The sequence below is a fragment of the Rhinopithecus roxellana genome, chromosome 15 (assembly GCF_007565055.1).
Source record: "Rhinopithecus roxellana isolate Shanxi Qingling chromosome 15, ASM756505v1, whole genome shotgun sequence".
In the NCBI taxonomy this organism is placed as follows: Eukaryota; Metazoa; Chordata; class Mammalia; order Primates; family Cercopithecidae; genus Rhinopithecus; species Rhinopithecus roxellana.
The window spans coordinates 6,987,603-7,010,523 of NC_044563.1; the positions used below are offsets into that span (position 1 = coordinate 6,987,603).

Consider the following 22,921-nt stretch of genomic DNA (forward strand, 5'->3'; position numbering starts at 1 on the left):
GCTCAGGGATGGGAAACACCTTTTCCCAGCCTCCATTTCTAGCCTGATTGCTCTTCCCCTAAGTGTACCCTGCACTCAGCATATTCTTCCCCATTCTCCCCAAGCCCAGTGAGCTTAACCTAGCTCAGACAGCTCTCCTCTGTAACTTCCCTGTGTTCCTGGAGCCCTTGATGGTGTTTTTGCTGTCACGCTTTTTACCCAGACTTCTTGCAGATTTATCTTCTTGCACGAGCCTCAACTGCTCTGAAGTCAGAAGTCAGGATCCTTTTTTTTTTTTGACGGTCTCACTCTGTCACCCAGGCTGGAGTGCAGTGGTATAATCTCGGCTCATTGCAACTTCCACCTCCCAGGTTCAAGTGATTCTCCAGTCTTAGCCTCCCAAGTAGCTGGGATTACAGGGGCACACCACCGCATCTGACTAATTTTTACATTTTTAGTAGAGACCGGGTTTCACCATGTGACCACCAGGCTAGTCTGGAACTCCTGACCTCAGGTGATCCATCTGCTCCAGTCTCCCAAAGTGCTGGAATTACAGGCGTAAGCCAACACACCCAACCACTTTTTTTTTTTTTTTTTTTTTTCTGCTTTGTAGCCCAAGCTGGAGTGCACTGGTGCAATTGTGGCTGGGACGGGTGTGCCACAGCACCTGGCTAAACCTTTTTTTGTTTTTGAGATGGAGTCTCGCTCTGTCACCCAGGCTGGAGTGCAGTGGCCGGACCTCAGCTCACTGCAAGCTCCACCTCCCAGATTCACGCCATTCTCCTGCCTCAGCCTCCCAAGTAGCTAGGACTACAGGTGCCTGCCACCATGCCCGGCTAATTTTTTTGTATTTTTGTAGTAGAGATGGGGTTTCACTGTGTTAGCGAGGATGATCTCGATCTCCTGACCTCATGATCTTCCCGCCTTGACCTCCCAAAGTGCTGGGATTACAGGCGTGAGCCACTGTGCCCGGCCTTTTTTTTTTTTTTTTTTTGAGGAGTCTTGCTCCGTTGCCCAGGCTGGAGTGCAGTGGTGTGATCTTGGCTCACAGCAACCTCCGCCTCCTGGGTTCAAGCAATTCTCCTTCCTCAGCCTCTGGAGTAGCTGGGATTACAGGTGTGTGCCACCACGCCTGGCTAATTTTTGTATTTTTAGTACAGACAGGGGTTTCGCCATGTTGGTCAGGCTGGTCTCGAACTCTTGACCTCATGATCCAGCCATGTCAGCCTCCCAAAGTGCCGGGATTACAGGAGTGAGTCACCGCGTCCAGCCCTGGCCTAACCTTTTGTGAGCACTTACTGCATGCTAGGCACCTACTAAGCTCTTTGCATGTGTTGGTCCTCATGACCCTCTTACTCATCCAAAAGCTCCATGGCTTAGTCTGTGATCCATTTCACAGGTGAGGAAGCTGAGGCCCAGAAGAACTTGCCCAAGATCGTGGAAGCAATAAAGCTGGATTGGATCCAAGCAGTCCCATCCCAGTGCCTAGATGGGGTGGGCTTTTACCTACCTTGGAACATGTGTGTAAAGCCGCTTTGACACAAGAGGCATAGGCCGGGCATGGTGGCTCACAGCTGTAATCCCAGCACTTTGGGAGGCCGAGGTGGGTGGATCACGAGGTCAGGAGTTCGAGACCCCAGCCTGATGTGGTGAAACCCCGTCTCTACTAAAAAAAAACACAAAAATTAGCCAGGCATGGTGGCGCGCACCTGTAACCCCAGCTACCCAGGAGGCTGAGGCAGGAGAATCACTTGAACCCAGGAGGCACAGTTTGCAGTGAGCTGAAATTGAGCCACTGCACTCCAGCCTGCGGGACAGAGCGAGACTCGAGACTCTGTCTGAAAAAAAGAAAAGAAAAAAGAAACAAGAGGCATGACACAAATGACAAGTGATGTCGTTTTCCTTGTTACAGTTGCCAGTATGACAGGTGGGATAGGGCCGGGTGTGGGTTCTGGCAGGAGGGACCTAAGAACTTTAGGTCCTGGCAGGTGCAGCTCTGGGAGCAGCCACGAGGGGGCATCAGGCTGCACAGGCGGCTCCAGGATGTCGGTCCGGGACCGGGCGTAGGGGTCAGTGAGTGATTCTCAGGCACGGCAGGACTAGCCCTACATAGGGTAGGTGGGCCCAGGAACCCCCTTTCTCAGTCCAAGACTCCCAGGCCCCAGGGCTTGGCCTTGGTGGCACCCGTCTGTTGTGGTGCAGTTTGACGGTCACAGCCTAAGGACCGGGTCCAGCCCAGCCAGCTCAGCGGTAGGTCAGCACCCTGCCCCTTCCCATGCTGCTGGGACGCCCCGAGATGCTCAGGTCACCACGCAAAAGCCCTGGGTAATCCGCCGCCAGAAGTTGCGACCGCGGCTGCTGAGGGCCACTTCGGCCGCCTCCTGGAAGACGGCGTGGACATTGTCATGGAGCCGAGCCGAGCACTCGAGGTAGGCCACCGCGCCAACGGACCTCGCCATCTCCTGGCCCTAGAGGGAGAGGTGGATGGGGCTGCTGTGAAGGGGGCAATGGGCAGGCCTCACGTCCTCGCTTCCTTCCCCTGGACAAGAGTGGAAGGTGGGGTCTGCCGAGCACCCACGGCTCCCGTACCCTGGCTTGCCCAAGCGCCCTCACGCACTTTAGCACATTTATTTTTCTTTTCTTTCTTTTCTTTTCTTTTTTTTTTTTTTTTGAGACGGAGTCTTGCTCTGTTGTCCAGGCTGGAGTGCAGTGCAGTGGTGCGATCTCAGCTCACTGCGACTCCGCCAACCAGGTTCAAGTGATTCTCCTGCCTCAGCCTCCAGAGTAGCTGGGACTACAGGAACCCGCCACCACACCTGGCTAATCTTTTGTAATTTTGGTAGAGACAGGGTCTCGCTATTTTGCCTTGGCTGGCCTCGAACTCCTGACATCAAGAGATCCACCCACCTTGGCCTCCCAAGTGCTGCGATTACAGGCATGAGCCACCACCCCTGGCATTTTTTTTTTTTTTTGAGACAGGGTCTTGCTCTGTTGCCCAGGCTGGAGTGCGGTGGTGCAATCTTGGCTCACTGTAACCTCGAACTTCTGGAATCAAGGGATCCTCCCGCCTCACCCTCCCAAGTAGCTGGGACCAGGGGAGCGGCCACCAAGCCCAGCTATTTTTTCTTTTTACTTTTTTGTAGAGATGGGGTCTCCCTATGTTGTCCAGGCTGGTCTCAAACTCCTGGACTCAAATGATTCTCCAGCCTCATCCTCCCAAAGTGCTAGGGTTACAGGCATGAGCCATTGTGCCTGGCCTTCATTGTGTTTCTTTTTCTTTTCTTTTCTTTTTTCTTTCTTTCTTTTCTTTTTTTCTGAGATGGAATCTTGCTCTGTCATCCAGGCTGGAGTGCAGTGGTGCAATCTCAGCTGACTGCAACTCTGCCAACCGGGTTCAAGTGATTCTCCTGCCTCAGCCTTCAGAGTAGCTGGGACTACAGGCACCCGCCACCACACCACCTGGCTAATTTTTTTGTATTTTTGGTAGAGATAGGGTCTCACTATTTTGCCCTGGCTGGTCTCGAACTCCTGACCTCAAGTGATCCACCCACCTTGGCCTCCCAAGTGCTGGGATTACAGGCGTGAGCCACCGTGCCCAGCCAGCCTTCGGTGTGTTTCTTACCTCCATTCTGGGCTGGGCCTCTTTGCCTCTCGAGGCACCAAGAAATGAACTTCCTATGAACCTGGGCGTGTAGCAGAGAGGATCCCACCGTCTGAATATGTGGGCCTCCTCTCTGGGTCTCAGGTTGGTGGTGGAACTGACTCTGATATGCCTACTTCTTTGTTCTCCCTTCTGCCAGTGGAGGCTTCCAGCATATTCTAGGGACCATTTCCAAGTGCTGGAAGTTCCTGACACCGACAGCCTCTAAGACGACCCCAGCTCTGACCTACACCCTGAGCGTGCTGGATGCCTGGTGCCACTGAGAGGCATCCAGAGGTCCCCTTACCCAGTCCTCCCCAACTCCCACCTCAGGCTGGGTTTCCTACCCTGTGGTAGGTCACAGGCTCCAACCCGTTTCTTCGGAGCTTGTTCACCAGTGATTTGTCCTTGCGCAGGTCAGTCTTGCAGCCCACGACGATGATGGGCACCTTCTTGCAGAAATGATTCACTTCCGGGTACCACTGCAGGGGGCGAGGGGGCACGTATGAGCCCTTGAGAGTTCTGGCCCTCTCAGTAGGCCACTCTCCTGCTCCCCAGCCCAAGCTCTGATATTGATAATCAGTACTGCCAGCATCTAGGGAGAAACTATTTGGTACCAGACTCTCATCTAAGAATTTACACCTACGGACCCATTAATTCCCCAAGGCCCGGCAGCAAGTTGATAACCAATCCCACTGTACAGATGCGGTAACTGAGGCACAGAGAGGCGACGTAACTTGGCCTTGGCTGGAAATGGCAGGATTTGAGCCTGGGGGTGGGGCTCAGAGCCCTGCTCCTGCCCTTCTAGAATCCTGCCTCTCTGCAGGGTAAGGGCGCTCACAGACACCCACTAAACTGAGCAAAACATATAAGGAAATAAGGGATCCTTTAAAAACAAATCCGGAGGCTGGGCGTGGTGGCTCAAGCCTGTAATCCCAGCACTTTGGGAGGCCGAGACGGGTGGATCACGAGGTCAGGAGATCGAGACCATCCTGGCTAACACGGTGAAACCCCGTCTCTACTAAAAAATACAAAAAACTAGCCGGGCGAGGTGCTGGGCGCTTGTAGTCCCAGCTACTCTGGAGGCTTGAGGCAGGAGAATGGCGTAAACCCGGGAGGCGGAGCTTGCAGTGAGCTGAGATCGGGCCACTGCACTCCAGCCTGGGCGGCAGAGCGAGACTCCGTCTCAAAAAATAAATAAATAAAATAAATAAATAAATAAATAAGATAAAAATAAATCAATCAATCCAGGCCGGGCTCGGTGGCTCACGCCTGTAATCCCAGCACTTTGGGAGGCTGAGGCAGGCAGATCACCTGAGGTCAGGAGTTGGAGACCAGCCTGGCCAACAACGGGAAACCCCGTCTCTACTAAAAATACAAAAATTAGCTGGGCGTGGTGGTGGTGCCTGTGGTCCCAGCTACTCGGGAGGCCGAGGCAGGAGAATCGCTTGAACCCGGGAGGCGGAGGTTGCAGTGAGCTGAGATGGAGCCACTGCACTCCAGCCTGGGCGACAGAGTGAGAATCTGTCTCGAAAATAAATAAATAAATAAATCAGCTCAAATGGTTGCAGCTGTCTGCCTCAACGGCTTGCCTGGTGGAGGGAGGGCTACTCTGCGGAATGTGAGGCCACCAGGGCCGAGTTCTTTCAGCCTGGACTACAGCTGGGGCGCCGGGGATCCCGAGGGGGCTTTCTATCTCCAGGAGCACTAAGTCGGCCGGCTCAGGCGTCAAACTTGCCAGATAAAAATTGGCATCAGCCGGGCTTGGTGGCTCAAGCCTGTAGTCCCAGCTACTCCGGAGGCTGAGGCAGGAGAATCGCTTGAACTCGGGAGGTGGAGGTTGCAGTGAGCCCAGATTGTACCACTGCACTCCAGCCTGGGAGACAGAGTGAGACTCCATCTCAAAACAAACAAACAAATAGGCATCAAACTACCTCATTCCTGGAAGCAAATGGGGCCTTTGTGGGGTCCCTGGCAGATTCCCCACACCCTACCCATCCACCGAAACTGCCCATGAGGAAGATTTCCTTGGTGGCTCCCACTGAACCCAGCAGTGAATCCTCTGTTTTTTGAGACAGAGTCCAGCTCTTGTTGCCCAGGCTGGAGTGCAGTGGTGCAATCTCGGCTCACTGCAACCTCCACCTCCCGGGTTCAAGCAATTCTCCTGCCTCAGCCTCCCAAGTAGCTGGGGTTATAGGCATGTGCCACCACGCCTGGCTAATTTTTGTAGTTTTAGTAGCGATGGGGTTTCACCATGTTGGTCAGGCGGGTCTCAAACTCCTGACCTCAAATGATCCGCCCTCCTCGGCCTCCCAAAGTGCTGGGATTACAAGGCATGAGCCACCGTGCCTGGCCACCACTAGTGGATCCTCAGCCCTGCTCCTACCAATCCCTCGATAGCCCTGACCCTGGGCATCACTCCCTCCTACCTGACCGAGCCTGCAGTTCACCCCAGGACCCCACTCTCCTGGCTCTCCTAGGTCTTATGGGGCCTTGCCCGCCTCCTTCTCTCCCTGGGGTTCAGCCTGTGGTCTTTCCTCTCCTCTAGCTGCTCTCCCTCGCCGGGCAGCCTCCCCCAGGCTTTACTGCACCTGTAGCTTATAAATATGCGGCTGCATTGAGGCTGCCCAGCTGGACTGCCTGCTAGGAGGAATTGCAGACGCATGCCTGGCACTGCCTGCCGGACACCTCCACTAGGATGTCCCACTCCGGTCCCCAGCTTGCTCCTTCTCATCCTGGCCAAGGGCAACTCCACCTGCCAGCTGCTCTGGTAAAAACTCCTCCCTCCCACCCACATCCAATCCAACAGGAAACCCCGATCATGAGCAAACTCCGCCTTCTAGACCGATTCAGAATGAACCTGCTTCTTGTCACCCCCACTGCTAGCACCCTGGTCCCAGCCACCACCATCTCTCCTGGTCCCCAATGCCCAAACAGCACCAGAACGAATGTGCTCAATCATTTGTTCTGAAGGAATGGGCGGGGCAGCCTGCCAGGGTTCAAATCCCAGTGTTACCACTTTAATAGATGTGTATCTCTGGATGAGTGACTGGATCCGGGAATAATAACACTCCATAAGGCTGGCCAGGGGAGTAAATGAGTAAATACACGCAAGTACCCAGAACAGTGCCTGGCACATGGTCAGTCCTTAAAATTGTCGCCATTGTTGTTGCTGTTGCTGCAAATACTGTCGTGGGCTGTACCCTGCAGAAACTCGGAGGCCCTGGCAGCAGTGGGTGAGGGACTGTGCCATGGCTAAAGGCAGCTGGAGCAGAGGAATTCAAGGGGCCACATCCCTGATGTCCATGACTAGCCTCTGAGAAGCAGCAGCCACGCAGAGCTGCTGCACTGACGTGATGGTTCGTGTACCTCGGGCAGGCACAGGCTGGGGAGGTGCCGGAGCCTCTGGGTCACCCAGCAACCTCAGGCAGAGCCGCAGTGGGAAGAGCCACAGTGTTCAGTGTTCAGAGTCTGCAGCATAGGGTAGGCAAGGAGCACTGTACTGGGAGTCAGAAAGGCAGATGCTGCCACCAAATCCCTGTGCCAGAGACGCTGGGCAAGCCACTGTCCCACTCTGGGCTTCAGTTTCCCCATATATACACCAAAGGCTCTGGAATCAATATCATTTTGGGCCTTCCAAACTCTGACAGTCAGTTGGATCAAGGGTGGGTGGCAGAGTGGAGTGGCCTGGCTATGGGGGCTATGCCACCCTGTCCCCCAATACCTACCCGGTTAAAGACGTTGTCAAAGCTGTTCGGGCTGGTGACATCAAAGCAGAGCAGCAGGACGCTGGCGTCAGGGTAGAACAGGGGCCGCAGGCGGTCATAGTCATCTTGCCCTGGGCAGAGTGGGGGTGGTCACTGCCTTCAGGGCTCCTGGCCCCTGTCAGCACCGCCCCAATGTCAGGAGGTCATCCCATCAGATGGGGAGCTTCTGGGGACAAGGCCTAGTTTTTTGCCTCAGAGTCTGGCACAAATTTGGCTCTGAGGTGGCTACTCCATGGGAGTGCCCCCTTGGGGCAGTGCTCACTTCTGCCTGTGGGGTGTCTAGAAGGGATGGCGGGCAAGGCAGAGGCCAGGCCTGGCACCGCCTGGAGGAACTGGGGCCAACTGCTCAGAAGCCGGCTTTGCCCTGAGCTTAGGAGTGAGAAATAAGGGGTAGGTGGGAACCTGGCAAAGACATCTTAACCCGTCCAACTAAGAGGGCTGCTGGGATGCCCTGAGTTTAGCTCAGAGCTCACCCTGGTATAGGCAAGGTCAGGAGGCTGGAGGGCAGAAGCCACGGACAGGCAGATCCTACAGAAGCTAAAAGCAGGATGGAGTGCTCAGAAGGCCAGGAACAGTCCTGAAAGCAAAGTGCTGGATTCCCGCTTGCCTCCAAGACGTAGTGGGCAGCCCTGGGGTCCTGGGGGTGCAGGTGGACACAGCTGCAGAGGCAAAGGGAGCTCAGACTCCTGGGCCCACTCCTGGCCTGCGCCTGTCCCTGGGAGACTGGCTGGCCTCCCTGGTTCAGAAGGAAGCAGAGCGGAATCTGTCCCAGGCATCGGGGGCCCACAGAAGCCTCTCCCACCCTGCCCCCGCCCTGCACACCCACCTGCTGTGTCCCAGATGTGGAGGTGCACAGGTTTGCCTTTCACTTGCAGGTTGACCATGTACCGCTCAAACACGGTGGGGGTGTAGCTCTGAGGAGAAGCAGGGCAGGGGGAGGCTGTGAGGAGGCTTTGAGAGGCGTTGGGGACTTGGTCTGTCCACAGCGCTGCCCCCTCCTTGGGAGTCAGTGGAGTGTAGTTGTTTGTGAGAAGCCTCCTCCTTGGCCTGCCTGGGGTGCTGGTCCAGAGCCTGTCTGCTTATGTAAAGTCCTGAACCTCCCGAGCTTTGTTCTCAGTCGTGAAATGGGAATATTAAAAGTCCCTACCAGCCAGGAGCCATGGCTGACCCCTGTAATCCCAGCACTTTGGGAGGCTGAGGTGGGCCTTGAGACCAGGAGTTCGAGACCAGCCTGGCCAACATGGTGAAACCCTGTCTCTACTAAAAATACAAAACTTAGCCAGGCGTGGTGGCGCACGCCTGTAATCCCAGCTACTTGGGAGGCTGAGGCAGGGGAATCGCTTGAACCCAGGAGGTGGATGTTGCAGTGAGCCGAGATTGCACCATTGCACTCCAGCCTGGGTGACAAAGTGGGACTCCGTCTCAAAAAAAAAAAAAAAAAAAAAAAAAAAACCTACCACAGTGCCGCTATAAGGATTCAGTGAGATATTCCATGCAGAGCCCTTAGCTCAGGGCCTGGCATAAAATAAGCACATCTACATGCCAGCTACTGTTATTTTTATCATTGCCCTCTGGATGGGGGCAGGGGACTCCCAGTTTTCCTTTTTTTCACAGACAGGGTCTCCCTGTGTTTCCCAGGCTGGAGTGCAGCAGCTATTCACAGGCACCATAGCTCACCGTAGCCCCAAACTCCTGGGCTCACGCAATCCTCCTGCCTCTGCCTCCCAAGAGCTGGGACCACAGGCACATGCTGGTGGGACTCCCATTTCTGAGCCTTCATTCATGTTGTCCCCCCTTCCTAGAACATTAACCTACATGTTTATTCATTCCTTGCTTTGTTCGTTTGTTCATTCATCTATTCATTCAGCAGCATTAGCACCTTCTCTAGGCCCAATTCCGGACACTGGGAAGCAGGCAACAAAAGACTCAATCCCTGCCCTGGGGAACTCGCAGCTTTTTGGGGTTCCTTCTTTGACTCTCAACCTCTCACAATCCAAACAAGACCCCTATTAAATGCTGCCTTCACCTTCCTGGGATGCCTTTCCTGATCCCTTACCAGAAGGCCCCAATGCGCCCTCCACTTTTTTTTTTTCTTTTCTTTTTTAGAGACAGAGTCTCACTCTGTCACCCAGGCTGCAGTGCAATGGTGTGATCTTGGCTCACTGCAACCTCCGCCTCCCAGGTTCAAGGGATTCTCCTGCCTCAGCCTCCCGAGTAGCTGGGATTACAGACACGTGCCACCATGCCTGGCTAATTTTTGTATTTTCAGTAGAGATGGGGTTTCACCATGTTGGTCAGGCTGGTCTTGAACTCCTGACTTCATGATCCGCCCACCTCGGCCTCCCAAAGTGCTGGGATTACAGGTGTGAGCCACCGCACCCGGGCTTTTTTTTTTTTTTTTTTTTTTTGAGAGACAGTCCTGCTCTGTCGCCTAGACTGGAGTACAATGGCGTGATCTCTTGGTCACTGCACCCTCTGCCTCCTGGGTTCAAGTGATTCTTCTGCCTCAGCCTTGAGAGTAGCTGGGATTACAAGCACACACCAGCACACCGGGGTAATTTTTGTATTTTTAGTAGAGATGGGGGTTTCACAATATTAGCCAGGCTGGTCCTGAACTCCTGGACTCAAGTGATCCACCCCCCTCGGCCTCCCAAAGTGCTGGGATTACAGGTATGAGCCAGCACGCCCTGCCTTTTTTTTTTTTTTTAAATAGGGTCTCACTCTGTCACCCAGGCAGTGCAGTGGCGCGATCTTGACTCACTGCAACCTCTGTCTCCCAGGCTCAAGTGATTCTCCTACCTCAGCCTCCTGAGTAGCTGGGATTACAGGTGTGGGCCACCATGTCTGGCTAATTTTTCTTTTTCTTTTTTTCGTAGAGACAGGGTTTTGCCATGTTGCCCAGGCTGGTCTCAAACTCCTGAACTCAAGCAATCCACCCACCTTGACCTCCCAAAGTAATTTTTTGTATTTTTTGTAGAGATGGGGTCTTGCTATGTTGCCCAGGCTGGTCTTGAACTCCTGGACTCACACGATCCACCTGCCTTGGCCTCCCAAAGTGCTGGGATTATGGGTGTGAGCCACCACGCCCAGCCCAGTGTCCCATATTTGGGCCTTTCTTCTTTGTCCTGCCTGGGCTTGGGAGGAGGTCACCCAGGACAGAGGCCCCTTATTCCAGCCCTGCCCAGCCTAAACTCACTGCCTTTCCATGAAGGTGAGATGAACGGGCAACAGGCCAGGTTTTGTACACAGATGAAAATGCAGGAATGAAGAGGGAGCTTTTGAAAGATGGGTTTGCAAAACTCTGCCACAACCTGTGCCCTCTGCTCCAAGGGGCATGCTGGGCTGCCTGCTGTTAGGTCCCTAACCCTCAACTGCCTGCTCAGGGCTGGTTGGTACGGCCACAGTCAGGGGGGCCCCTATCCTATTACCTTCCCATGCCAGGTGGGGCCCCCACCTGCCCATGACTCAGGAGAATTTCACGCCTGCCTGCCTGCCCGCTGGCCCTCTGAGTCAGGCCCTGACCAGCTGGGAGGGGCAGCACCTGAGCAGTGGGTCAGCACCATCCTCCAGGGAAGCTGCAGGGAGTGGGGTGGGGAGAAAGGCGGGTCCCAGAGTGGGCAGCTGAGGAAGATGGAGAAGTTGGGATAGCCTTGAGGTAAGGGCTGGCCCCACCCCAGACTCTAGACATGCTGTCACTCCCTCTACCAAGAGGAACCAACAGGAAGAGACAAGGGCCTCACCTACCTCTCCATCCCCCCTTGCCTGCTCAGAGTGCCCTCCCTCAGGCCTTTTGCCTGGTGGGGGCGGTGTGACCTGGTAGCTAGAAGCACTAGCTTTAGGTTTAGATGTGCCTGGCTTAAGACCCAGCTCCGGCACTCACCAGCTACGTGTCCTTAGGACAGTCTCCTCACTGGTTAAAGGGGAAGAGTGTCACGCCATGATGTGGGAGGGAGGATGGACTGGCAGATGAGGCCGCAGCATAAATGCTCACCACCGGGAAAGCTGGTGGCCAGGAGCAGTGTCCACACGAGCCCCCATCCATCCTTCCAGGTGGTGACACCTTCTCCAGTGATATGGATTGGCTGTGTGTCCCCACACAAATCTCATCTCGAATTGTAATGCCCACGTGTCGAGGGAAGGATCTGGTGGGAGGGGATTGAATCGTGAAGGTGGTTTTCCCCATGCTGTTCTTGTGATAGTGAGGGAGATTTTTTTTTTTTTTTGGACGGAGTCAGGCTGGAGTGCAGTAGTGCTATCTTGCTCACTGTAGCCTCTGCCTCCTGGGTTCAAGTGATTCTCCTGCCTCAGCCTCCTGAGTAGCTGAGATTACACGTGTGTCACTACACCTGGCTAATTTTTGTTTTTTTTTTGTTTTTTTTGAGACGGAGTATCGTTCTTGTTGCCCAGGCTGGAGTGCAATAGCACGCTCTGCTTACCGCAACCTCCGCCTCCCATGTTCAAGCGATTCTTCTGCCTCAGCCTCCTGAGTAGCTGAGATTACATACATGTGCCACCATGCCTGGCTAATTTTGTATTTTTAGTAGAGACAGGGTTTCTCCATGTTGGTCAGGCTGGTCTCGAACTTCCGACCTCAGGTGATCCACCCGCCTTGGCCTCCCAAAGGGCTGGGATCACAGGCGTGAGCCACTGTGCCCAGCCTAATTTTTGTACTTTTAGTAGAGATGGGGTTTTACAATGTTGGCCAGGCTGGACTCGAACTCTTGACCTCAAGTGATCTGCCCACCTTGGCCTCCCAAAGAGCAGGGATTACAGGTGTGAGCCACCACGCTTGGCCAACAGTGAGGACGTTCTTACAAGATCTGATGGTTCAAAAGTGTGCTGCTTCCCCCTTCTCTCTTTCTCTCTCCTGCTGCCACGTAAGAAGTGCCTTGGTTCCACTTCACCTTCCACCATGATTGTAGGTTTGCTGAGGCCTCCCCAGCCATGCAGAGCTGTGAGTCAATTAAACCTCTTTTCTTTTCTGTCTTTTTTTTTTTGAGACGGCATCTCGCTCTGTCACCCAGGCTGGCGTGCAGTGGCACTATCTCAGCTCACTGCAACCACCACCTTCCAGGTTCAAGCGATTCTCTCGCCTCAGCCTCCCAAGTAGCTGGGATTATAGGTGCTTGCCACCATGCCTGGCTAATTTTTGTATTTTTAGTAGAGACGGGGTTTCGCCATGTTGGCCAGGCTGGTCTCAAACTCCTGACCTCAGGTGATCCGCTTGCCTCGGCCTCCCAAAGTGTTGGGATTACAGGCGTGAGCCACCGCGCCTGGCCAACCTCTTTTCTTTATAAATTACCCAGTCTCAGGTAGTTCTTTATAGCAGTGTGAAAATGGACTAATAGCCCCAGCCCCTCCCCAGCTTCTGACCTTTGTCCTAGAGTAGGGGCCTCTCATTGTGAAGGGCACTGGTGCCCTTGCATCTGAGCTCCCAGCTTGACCACCCACTAAGTCACCTTCTTGATCTGAGCTGCAGGGCAGCCTGCTGGGAATCTCTTGGGAAACATGTTTCAGTGCTTTGCAAATGCCCATGGTAATGATACTGTCACCCACCATTCTCTAAGGATCTGTGTGTGGCTGAGTACTGGCGCCGTCTCTGATCCTGGCAAGCTTGGAACATCAGTACAACCTTCACTTTCTGATGATGCTCAGAGAGAGGAAATGACTTGTTCAAGGTGATACACTGAACAGCTGGCTAGTGACAGAGCCAGGTCTTTCTGGCTGCAGAGGCCAGGCTCTGTCCCCAGCCACCTGCCTTTCCTGAGGTTACCAGCTCCAGTTCCTGGAGGCAGAAAGGGGCTGGGTTTCCCCTCTGGCTTGTAACTGTCACAGCCCTTTCCCCCACTCGGGAGGTCATCCTAGAGACTCTGTCTGTACCTTCTGTTGTGTTGTTCTTTGACCCCCAGGCAGGGTCACCCTCTGTCCATGGGACCAATGGCACCTAATCTTATCTGTTTGGCCGTCTCAGCCAGAAAAGAAGGGTTGAGCCTGTGCTGGACCAGGACAGAGATGACTCAGGTTTGGGTCTGCCCTCCAGGGGCTCACAGACAGAAAATGGATCATTACCAAGACAGCGGACCTGGGCAAAGGGGAGTATTGGGGTATCCCTGGTTAGGACACCCATGGGAGTCCAAGTGCGAACAAGGAAGGACTCGGGGGCTCTAACCAGCAGAGCCGGGTACTCCCCACAGCCTCCTATCCCCATGCTGGTGTGGGGGCTGCTAGGCTTTGAACCTGCGGGAATGGTTGCAGCCCCAAATGCCAGCCAGGACTGGGCAGAGGCTGGCACCCCAGCCTGGGGCTCCCCCCTGTTCCAGGAGCTCTCTCCACCTTGCCCTCCCCTGCTGCCCTGAACCCAGGGCTGGGCCACAGCCGGATGAGGGTCACGGAGGTCCCTCCAAATTCTCAGGCTGCTCTCGGCCCTTCGCTGTGTGCAGGAAGTCTGGGAGATGGGACTCCAGCCTCCTGGCTGCTGGCCCCTTGGGCTTCAAGGGCTGCCTGGAGGAAGAGTCTGGTGCTAGAGACAGGGGCAGGAGGAGGCTGGGTCCAGCAGGCAGAGCACTGGCGGCTGTGGAGAAGGCCCTGGTAGGGAGTGGGAAGACCAGGGCTCTAGATCAGTGCCGCCCCCGCTGAGCCATGTGCCCCCAGGCAAGCCTCTGGGCTCTGGACTCAGTTTTCCCATCTGCAAAATGAACCCTTTCCAGCTCTTGCACATTATGGGATATATATATATATACATACATACATACACACACACACACATATATATATATATATATATTTTTTTTTTTTTTTGAGACAGAGTCTCGCTCTGTTGTCCCCGAGCTGGAGTGCAGTGGAGCGATCTTGGTTCACTGCAACCTCCGCCTCCTGAATTCAAGCGATTCTCCTGCCTCAGCTTCCCGAGTAGCTGGGATTACAGGCGTGTGCTAATATGCCCAGGAACTTTTTTTTGTATTTTTGGTAGACACGGGGTTTCACCATGTTGGCCAGGCTGGTCTTGAACTCCTGACCTCAGGTGATCCACCCGCCTTGGCCTCCCAGAGAGCTGGGATTACAGGCGTGAGCCACCACGCCCGGCCCATTGTGGGCTCTTTAAAAGAAGAGAACTCTCCTGCTCCAGGGAACCAGGGCCCCCAGACAGGGGAAGAGCCTGGACAAATCCGGCCCATTTTCCTGGTGACAAGCATGCCCTCCCCCCATTTCCGGCCTGCCCCAGCATGTCCCTCAAAGCATTCACATCTTATCAACTGCAAGACCCCCTTTTCCACGTCAGAACTGCTCTGAAGCTGGGATGGTCTCACCATCAAGGACATTTCAGAGCTGGTGGTGAGGTCCCCACCCATCAGGTGCCTTCCCCTGGGCCTGGGCCACCTGTCCCTGTGTGGTGCTTTGCCCTGGGTGCTCTCATTGTTGGGTTCCCATGGGCAGCATCCAGAAACATGTTTCCCCCAACTTAAAAAAAAGTATGACTGATCAAAGAAGGTGACATCAGCTCCACAAGCCACTAAACAAAAGTGACTCAATGCCACTGCAGCAGAAAGCCATGGTGGGGGCCAATACAGCCCCAGGGGTCACAGCCAAGGGTGGGAGACAGGCAGGACATCATCGTGATAAGAACTACAGTGTGATAAGAACCAGGGTAGGCCCGACCCGTCCTGCTTGTGCTCAGATGCCCCAGCACCTGTACAACCCCAGGGGCTTTGAGGATGCTGGGAAGAAAAGAAGGAAGAATGCCAGTTGCAGTGGCTCAAGCCGGTATTCCCAGCACTTTGGGAGGCTGAGGCGGGCAGATCGCTTGAGGCCAGGAGTTCGAGACCAGCCTGACCAACATGGCAAAACCCCGTCTCTACTAAAAATAAAAAAAATTGGCCAGGCGAGGTGGCTCACACCTGTAATCCCAGTACTTTGGGAGGCCAAGGCGGGCGGATCACGAGGTCAAGAGATGGAGACCATTCTGGCCAACATGGTGAAATGCTGTCTCTAGTAAAAAAATACAAAAATTAGCTGGGCACGGTAGCACGCACCTGTAGTCCCAGCTACTCGGGAGGCTGAGGTGAGAGAATCACTTGAACCTGGGAGGCGAAGGTTGCAGTAAGCCAAGATTGCTCCACTGCACTCTAGCCTGGGTGATAGAGTGAGACTCCGTCTCAAAAATAAAATAATAAAAAAAGTTAGCCAGGCGTGGTGTTGGGTGCCTATAATCCCAGCTTCTCAGGGGGCTGAGGCAAGAGAATCGCTTGAGCCCGAGAGGCGGAGGTTGCAGTGAGCTGAGATTGTGCCAATATCACTCCAGCCTGGGTGACAGTGAGACTCTGTCTCAAACAATAAAAAAAGAGGAGATGCTGGGAGCAACTCCATGGACTCCCAGGACAACAGAGCTGAGAGGTGGCAGAGCAGGGGCCACCTGGTGCCTGTGGAGTCTGCCTGGGCAGTCAGCATGTCAGGAAGGATTAACAGTGGGCATGCCTACAGCGCCAAGGACGTGCCAGGTACCGCACTGGAGCTGCCTATCAGCCTTCCCTGGGCTCCACCTCACCACCGCCCTACAGTCCCTCTACCCCATGGGGTTGTTGTGAGGAAACTGAGGCTCAGAGAAGCTAAGCAGGTTACAAAAGGGCACGGGGCTCATAAGAGGAGAGCAGAGACGGGGGCCCAGCAGCTGAGGCTATAGCTGGTGTGCTCCGACCCTCCAAGGCAGAGCCCATGGCCCATGCATTCCAGCGGCATGAGCTGGAGGGGAGAATATGTTTCCCAAGAGTGACATGTGCCAACTCTCCGTGAGTCCTTCCTGTGCGCAGGCCGGGACTGAGTGCTTGACGTCTATTAACTCACTGTCACAGTGACCCTGTGCGGTGGGCGCTGTCACTCACCTGTGATGTAGTTAGGGACACAGGCACAGCGGAGTTAGGGGACTTGCGCAAGGGCACACAGCTGTAAGTGGCAAAGCCATAATTTTAACCTAGGCAGTCTGGCTCCCAAGCCCTCAGGCCCTCTTGGCGGAATTGTGCGGCCAAGTGCTGTCTTAGGATGTTGTGTGCACCCAGGTCGCCTCACTCAGTCCTTGTGACACCCCTCCCCGGTAGGTGCCATTCCTCCCGCTTTACAGATAACATCACTGAGGCCTTCATTCCCAATGGCTGGGGGAGAAGAACTCTGCCCTGGACCCCAGGCCCCGCTGGGAGACCCCTCGGAGGCCGGGGCAGGCGCACAGCCTGGGCCGTCCGGCAGGGACCTGCACACCCGGGCGCGCGAGCCGAACCGGGCGAGGCGGAGACGCTGGGCACTCACCTCGGGGAAGGCCCCATCGGCGAAGACCATCAGCAGCGACGTCTTCCCGCAGCCGCCGTCGCCCACCAGGACCACCTTGACCGACCGCACGCCTGGTGGCGCCTCCTCGCCCGCGGCCTGGGCCGCCGTCATCCCGGGGCCGGGAGCAGAGACCGCGGGCGGGCGGCTGCAGCGCAGGGACCCAGACTGCGCGGGGCAGGCCCGGCGGGGCAGGAATGTGGAAGGGGCGGGGCGGCGGGAGGAAGTGCGAGCCGGGCGCCCCGAGAGCCAGGTGAGAGGCCTGGGTGGCTAGGCTGGGGCCCTTCCTCTCAAGGCCGTCTAGGTCCTTGAAGAAACGCTGCCCGAGTACCTACTGCGAGCGGGCCGCGCTGGGGCCACGGGAGGTCGGAAGGGAGAAGACAAACAGCGGGACCATGACAGTGGGGGCGGGGGTGTGTGTGCTCAGGGACTGGGTCCCAGATCCAGGCAGGAGCCAGTGACCTTTACTGAATGAGTGAATGAATGGTGCATTTCCCCAGGGGGCTTAGGACGGAGCACAAAACAGGCGTTTCATGCCAGGTGGGAAGGGGATGACCCCCTTCACTGGCCCTACCAGGCCTGGCTTGCCTCCCTCCGCCAGCACCAGGAAGTTCTGCTGAAGGTGGGCAGTCACCAGACACCCTGGCTGGCCACGATCTAGGGAAAGAGATGGAATTTTCCCTCTATAAAGTGTGAGTGTTTCTTATTATTGCACCATGAGACGTCCTCCTGGTGCCCAAGGGCCTGGGGACCCTGAACTGTTCAAGACAAAATCCAGGCCCTGCCTTGAGAAGCCCATAGCCTAGAATACTAGACAGGCAGGACATCAGTGTGATCAGAACTACAACGTGGGTAGGGACAGGCAGCGGGACAGGAGTAGGGGAAAGGAGCTCCTCACCCAGGTTGAGTGAGTCAGGAAGCCCTTCAGAGTCTTGAGGAAAAGTGAGACACAGTCAGATGGGGGAGGGAGAAGGTGTTCCACAGGAGAGAGCGGCAGGGGCGAGGCTGTGGAGGCCCTAGCGGAATGCTGCCCCCCGCCCCGCCCCCGCAGAGGGCGAGTCTCCCTTGCACAGTGGTGCAGCAAGAGGAGCTGGTGCTTGCACAGTGGAGCACTTTGGATGCCAGCAGTAAATCCAGCATTGAACTGGGAACTCATTGTCACCTGATCCCTCCACTTCTCCTAATGGCCAGAGTTGAAATCTTTTAAAAATGGGCACAAGGGTCTTCCCAGATCTTGGACTGAGTGTTTACATTGAAGCTTAAAAGAACAGGGGGCAGACATCATTAGGTTACCCCCAATTTATACTGGTCATGACATCACCCCTTATGGAGTTCCAAGTCAGGCAGGCGAAAAAGCACCTTCAACCTCCTTTAAACTCACTGTGGTCTAAAGAGGCAGCCAGGGCAAGAGTCACTACGTGGAGAGGCAGAGTCCAGCTCCTTGACTCCTCTGCCCGGCTCCCGCTCCGGGCTGTGGTCCACAGGCTGGATGGAGCCCCACTTGGAGGGAAGGAGCCTCCCCAGGACAGCTCTGCCTTCCAGGTGCCTCTTCCTCCCCGAAACTGCCATAGGGCTGGGCAGTGACTTGACACGGGCTGGGCAGGTAGCTCCTGAGCAGGGCTCTCCGCCCCAAGGAGTGGTGAGAGGGGCCCCACCCCCTCGGATCAGCTGTCAGCGTCATCCTCCCCACTGCTGCTGTCATCAGGCCTTGGGTGGCAAGGCTGGAAGGCAGGTGGGGCCAGACTGGGGGTGGAGGGAGCGGAGAGTCAGGCAGAGGCGTTTGGCCTTGGTTGCTATAGGGATAATCTCTGTAATGACACACTTGATGCCTGTCATGCTATACAGTTTCACTGAACATTCCCTAGTAATAACAGCACCCATTAATGGATTGCAAGCCACGTGTAGGCACTGTTCCCTAGGAGGTAGGGACTCTTAGCTCCGTTTCACAGATGAGGAGCCTGAGGCCCAGAGAGGCTAAGTTGTTGACTAAGATCCACAGCTAGTAAGAGGCTGAACTAGAATTTGGATCCAGGTGTGACCCCAAAGCCAGGCTGTCTCCCTCCATCACACCTCATCTGCGCAAGTGCAATTTTGTTCAGCTCTCAGACCATGACGTGGACCAAACAGATGACCTGCTTCCCCCCATTTTACAGATTTGGGAACTGAACCTCAGAGAGAGGCAGAGGGGTGTCTTAGGCCAGCAGGACACAGCCAGGATTCGATCTGCTGCTGTCAAGCCCCAGCCTCACCACCCCCGAGCCCCCCACCCCCCGCCATGCTTACGCTCTTCTAAGAGGGAGCTTAGTCACCAGGCCACAGAAATCGGCTCTGGTCTGCAGGGAATGTCCCTGAATCTCAGACATTGTTGGGCCTGGGACTGTACTGTTTTCCTGGAATTTATTTTTAGAGTGGTGGCCCAGGTCACACAGTCTGCCTGGCCAGGGTACTGTTTACTGTTTTAGTGTTTACTGAGGCTTCTCAGGACTTGCAACCTGTGGGTGACTTAGGCCCTTTTAGGCCCCACGAACCCCAGGCCCAGATCTGTGGGGAGCCCAGCACCGTGGCCTGCTGCCCTGAACCCTTCAAGGGCAGGAGTCAAGGCTCACTTGTACCCCCTAGAGGAGTGCCTCTCTCGGGCTGGCACCCAGCTGTGGCTCAGGACGGTATGTCCAGTAGATCCCCTGGCCAGACAAACCAAAAGGACAAGAAAGAAAAGAGCAGAGTGAGGAAGAGAGGAAGGAAAGAAGGAAGGATGGACGGAAGAGGGGCTGACTTACAAGAAGAAACAGTGAAGAAATGAATGAAGGAACAAATGCTTGCATTGATGACGAATACCACATGTGACATGAATGGGGAATGTGTGGACAGGTGACCACTCTCCAGCCTCTGCCTACTCCAAGGCCCCCTGGCCTCACCCCTGTCCCCATTTTCTCACAGCCCACCCCCATCCTAAGGCCAAATCCTGTGCGGTCCTGATCACGTCTCCACTGCCCTCATGTGGTTGTCAGCTCCCTGCGCAGTCATCACCAGGGGCTGCCTCCCTGCTTGGGGTTCCGGGCTTGGGCGTATGGGATGTTTGTGGATGGCTGAATGAAGGGGAGAGATACAGTCTTTCCCCTTGGAGTGGCTTGGCAGGGTGCACGGGGCCCTGGTGTGTGGCTCCCAAAGTCCTTAGTTCTGCATGCATCCCCTGTCCTCTGCTCTCTTCCTTTTTTTTTTTTTTCCATATGGAGTCTTGCCCAGGATGGAGTACAGTGGTGCGATCTCAGCTCACTGCAATCTCCGCCTCCCAGATTCAAGCGATTCTCCTGTCTTAGCCTCCTGAGTAGCTGGGATTAGAGGTGCCTGCCACCACGCCCAGTTAATTTTTGTATTTTTAGGAGAGACGGGGTTTCACTACGTTGGCCAGGCTGGTCTCAAACTCCTGAACTCAGGTGATCCGCTCGCCTTGGCCTCCCAAAGTGCTGGGATTATAGGTGGGAGCCACTGTGCCCAGCCCTGGCCCACTTTCTTTCATCCGAAATACCGGATCCCAAGAGCCCTTGCCCTCAGCCTGAACTCCTCCACCCAAAGCCTTGACCTCACATTTACTGAGCACCTACATGTGCCGGACATTTGGCAAGTGTCATTTCATGCCATCCTATGAAGTATGTTCAATTCTTATCCTCCTTTGACAAGTGAGGAAACTGAGGCCCAAAGAGGTCAGATAATTTGCCCAAGGTCCCACAGATGGTAAGCAGAGGAGCTGGGATTTGGGCCCAGGCCCTTGGGCTCCAGAGTCCATACACACAGAATCTCCAAAGGTCAGAGGTACAGGGCTCTTTAGAGGCCATCTTATCCAACACCCCCATTCTTCAAATGGGGAAACTGAGGCCTGAGAAGGGAAGGAATTTACACAGCAAGTGAGCAACAGACTCAGCTCTATGCCAGGTGGCACTCAGAGGGCCTGTGCTCCCAGGTTTCCTTTTGTCTAGCCTGTCCAGACAGCTCCAGCCTGGCTGCCATCTAACTGGGGCTCCAGGCCACGGGGACGTGCCCTTCTGCCCCGGCTTCCTCTCCCTGCCAAACCATTATTGATCTTTCAGGGTGGGACGGGAGGGCTGATAATAGGGTGGGAGTGGTGGAGAGAGAGGAAGTCTGGTGGCCCCATCTTGGTGCTTGTTTAGCCTTTTGATTTGTCCCTTTGGGGGTCTGCAGGCACAGACAGATGGGAGAGAGGAAGGGAAGTTTGGAGTTAGCTGCTGCTGACCGTGATGCAGTGACTTGCCCCGCTTCTCCCACATGCAGGCCTGCCCAGGCAATGCTGCTGGGCAGGTCAGAGACCTCCACACCTGTCCTCTTCGATAGGGCTCCCAGACAGAGGGGGCCTGGGACCCTGGAGGCATGTCCACGGGCCCAGGGCTGGGGCTGGAAGAGGGGAGATGAAGGGGCAGGGAGGGATGTGACCCTGGAGGTGGGGTGGCCCTAGAAAGGAGAGAAACAGGTTGGGAAGATTACAAGAGAGAAGAAGAAGGCAAGACAGCTTCTCAGAGCCTGGGTTGTCCTGGCTTCTCTCCAGGAAGGCACCTTGGTTTGAGTCCTGCTGAGTGAACCCAAACCTAAAGGCAGCTCAGGGGCCTCCTGCCTGCCCTCCTACCACTCACTGGTGAGGGTAACATTCACTGATGTCCCTCCGTGTCACCTCCAAAGCTTCTTAGAGTGACCCCTCCCTCCTTTGGACCTGCTCCTGCTCAAGACTCCACCATGGCTCCCCACTGCCAGCAGGATAAGGAGCTTCTCCCTGAGCTTGGACACACAGCCTCCACAGCCCAACCCCACCTGGCCTCTCAAGCCTCAGCCCAGCTGTGTCTCCCCGGACACTGTAACACCTTTGCTCAGGCAGTTTGAGACCCCCTCCCTCCTCCATGTGTACAGTCTCCCTGCTGCAAGGCCAGCTCTCATGCTTCTACCTCCTCCAGGAAGCCCTCCCTGGTCTCTGCCCCCTTATAGGCTCCTGCCACAGCCTATCTCATTGGTTGCCTCAGAAGCTCTTCAGAGTCAGTCCCCGTGGACAGGCCTCCCGGCAGCTGCTGGGAGTTCTCCATCAGCTCATCCCTATCCATGCTGAATGTCCCACGCTTGTAATCTTCCAGGGGTGAGGAGGGGAAGCCAGCAGCCTGGGACCCAGGGGGATTTCTCTTATGCCCTCAGCACTACCTTCGAGGAGCTGGGGGAGGGGGCGCTGTTGCCGAGTGATTCAGAGCACTGGCTTTGTAACTAGACAGGCTGAGCTTGAGTCTCAGCTCTGTGGCTGTGTGGTCTTGGGCTAGTTACCTAACCTCTCTGAGCTCTTTTCCACATCTGCAAAAAAGGGGATGGCAGCAGCATCTACTTTGAAGTGTTGCAGGCTGAACACCAGCATTTGCTGAATGTGGAAGGCCCTTCTCCCCTTCAGGCCTCCCCCTTGGCTCCCTTCTTCCCACCCCCCTTACTTTGTTCTGGCCAAATGGATACACTGGCCAAGTTCTTGCTCCCTCGTGCCCTTTTGAATATGCGGTTCCCCGCCAGGAATGCTTCTCCTGCCATGTCTACCTGATCTCCTCCTTCTGGCCCTGAGGCCTCAGCTGGGTGTCACCACCAGGAAGCCTTCCTTAGTACTCCCTGTCATCCTACTCTCTCCTGCCAGAGCTGGCTCAGTGGCTCCTCTGAGCTTCCCAAGGAGTCTGATGCATTTGTCCTTCCTTGTTTTTTTTTTAAGACCTTTTTTTTTGAGTCTTGCTCTGTTGCCCATGCTTGAGTGCAGTGGTGCGATTTCAGCCCACTGCAGCCCCCACCTCCTAGGTTCAAGCGATTCTCCTGCCTCAGCCTCCCGAGTGGCTGGGATTACAGGTGCCCGCCACCACACCTGGCTAATTTTTGTATTTTTAGTAGAGATGGGGTTTCGCCATGTTGGCCAGGCTGGTCTCAAACTCCTGACTTCAAGTGATCCACCCACCTTAGCCTCCTGAAGTGCTGGAATTATAGGTGTGAGCCACCATGCCCAGCCTGCATTGGTCCCTGTAATGGTCTCCTCAGCAGACATGAGCCTCACTCCCCTCTGGGCACCTGGTAGCAGGAAGGAGGGTGCACAGTAACCCACAGGAGGCCTGAGTCCCTGATTCCTAGAGAAGAGACGAAGGTGATTCAGGGCCGAGCAGGGCTCCCTGGAAGTCCCCTCTTCCCGCTCCAGCTTTATTTTGGTTCT

The 22,921-nt window shown here is 55.3% G+C and overlaps 1 protein-coding gene across 2 annotated transcripts; it reads right to left on the reverse strand.

Annotated features, from left to right (window-relative positions):
- Nucleotides 1–1,865: 1,865 nt before the first annotated feature.
- Nucleotides 1,866–16,891, reverse strand: RHOD (ras homolog family member D). 2 transcript variants are annotated; one of them, XM_010366369.1, is made up of 5 exons: nt 16,681–16,891; nt 8,213–8,300; nt 7,348–7,457; nt 3,967–4,101; nt 1,866–2,447 (listed from the first exon to the last, which is right to left on the reverse strand). In XM_010366369.1, exons 1-5 carry the CDS (start codon nt 16,810–16,812, stop codon nt 2,280–2,282), a joined length of 633 nt encoding a protein of 210 aa, XP_010364671.1. In that variant the 5' UTR covers nt 16,813–16,891; the 3' UTR covers nt 1,866–2,279. The 2 variants fall into 2 exon arrangements, with proteins under 2 accessions (XP_010364671.1, XP_010364672.1); XM_010366370.2 differs by lacking the exons at nt 7,348–7,457; nt 8,213–8,300 and having other exon boundaries at nt 16,681–16,878.
- Nucleotides 16,892–22,921: the final 6,030 nt, after the last annotated feature.

What these genes read in the sequence shown, in the direction of transcription:
- RHOD (XM_010366369.1), bottom strand. Translation starts at nt 16,812, where the DNA reads ATGACGGCGGCCCAGGCCGCGGGCGAGGAGGCGCCACCAGGCGTGCGG. An exon ending in CCGATGGGGCCTTCCCCGAG is followed by an intron (nt 8,301 to 16,680) that starts GTGAGTGCCCAG and finishes GCTTCTCCTCAG; the next exon opens with AGCTACACCCCCACCGTGTT. An exon ending in AGCCTGTGACCTACCACAGG is followed by an intron (nt 2,448 to 3,966) that starts GTAGGAAACCCA and finishes CTCTCCCTCTAG; the next exon opens with GGCCAGGAGATGGCGAGGTC.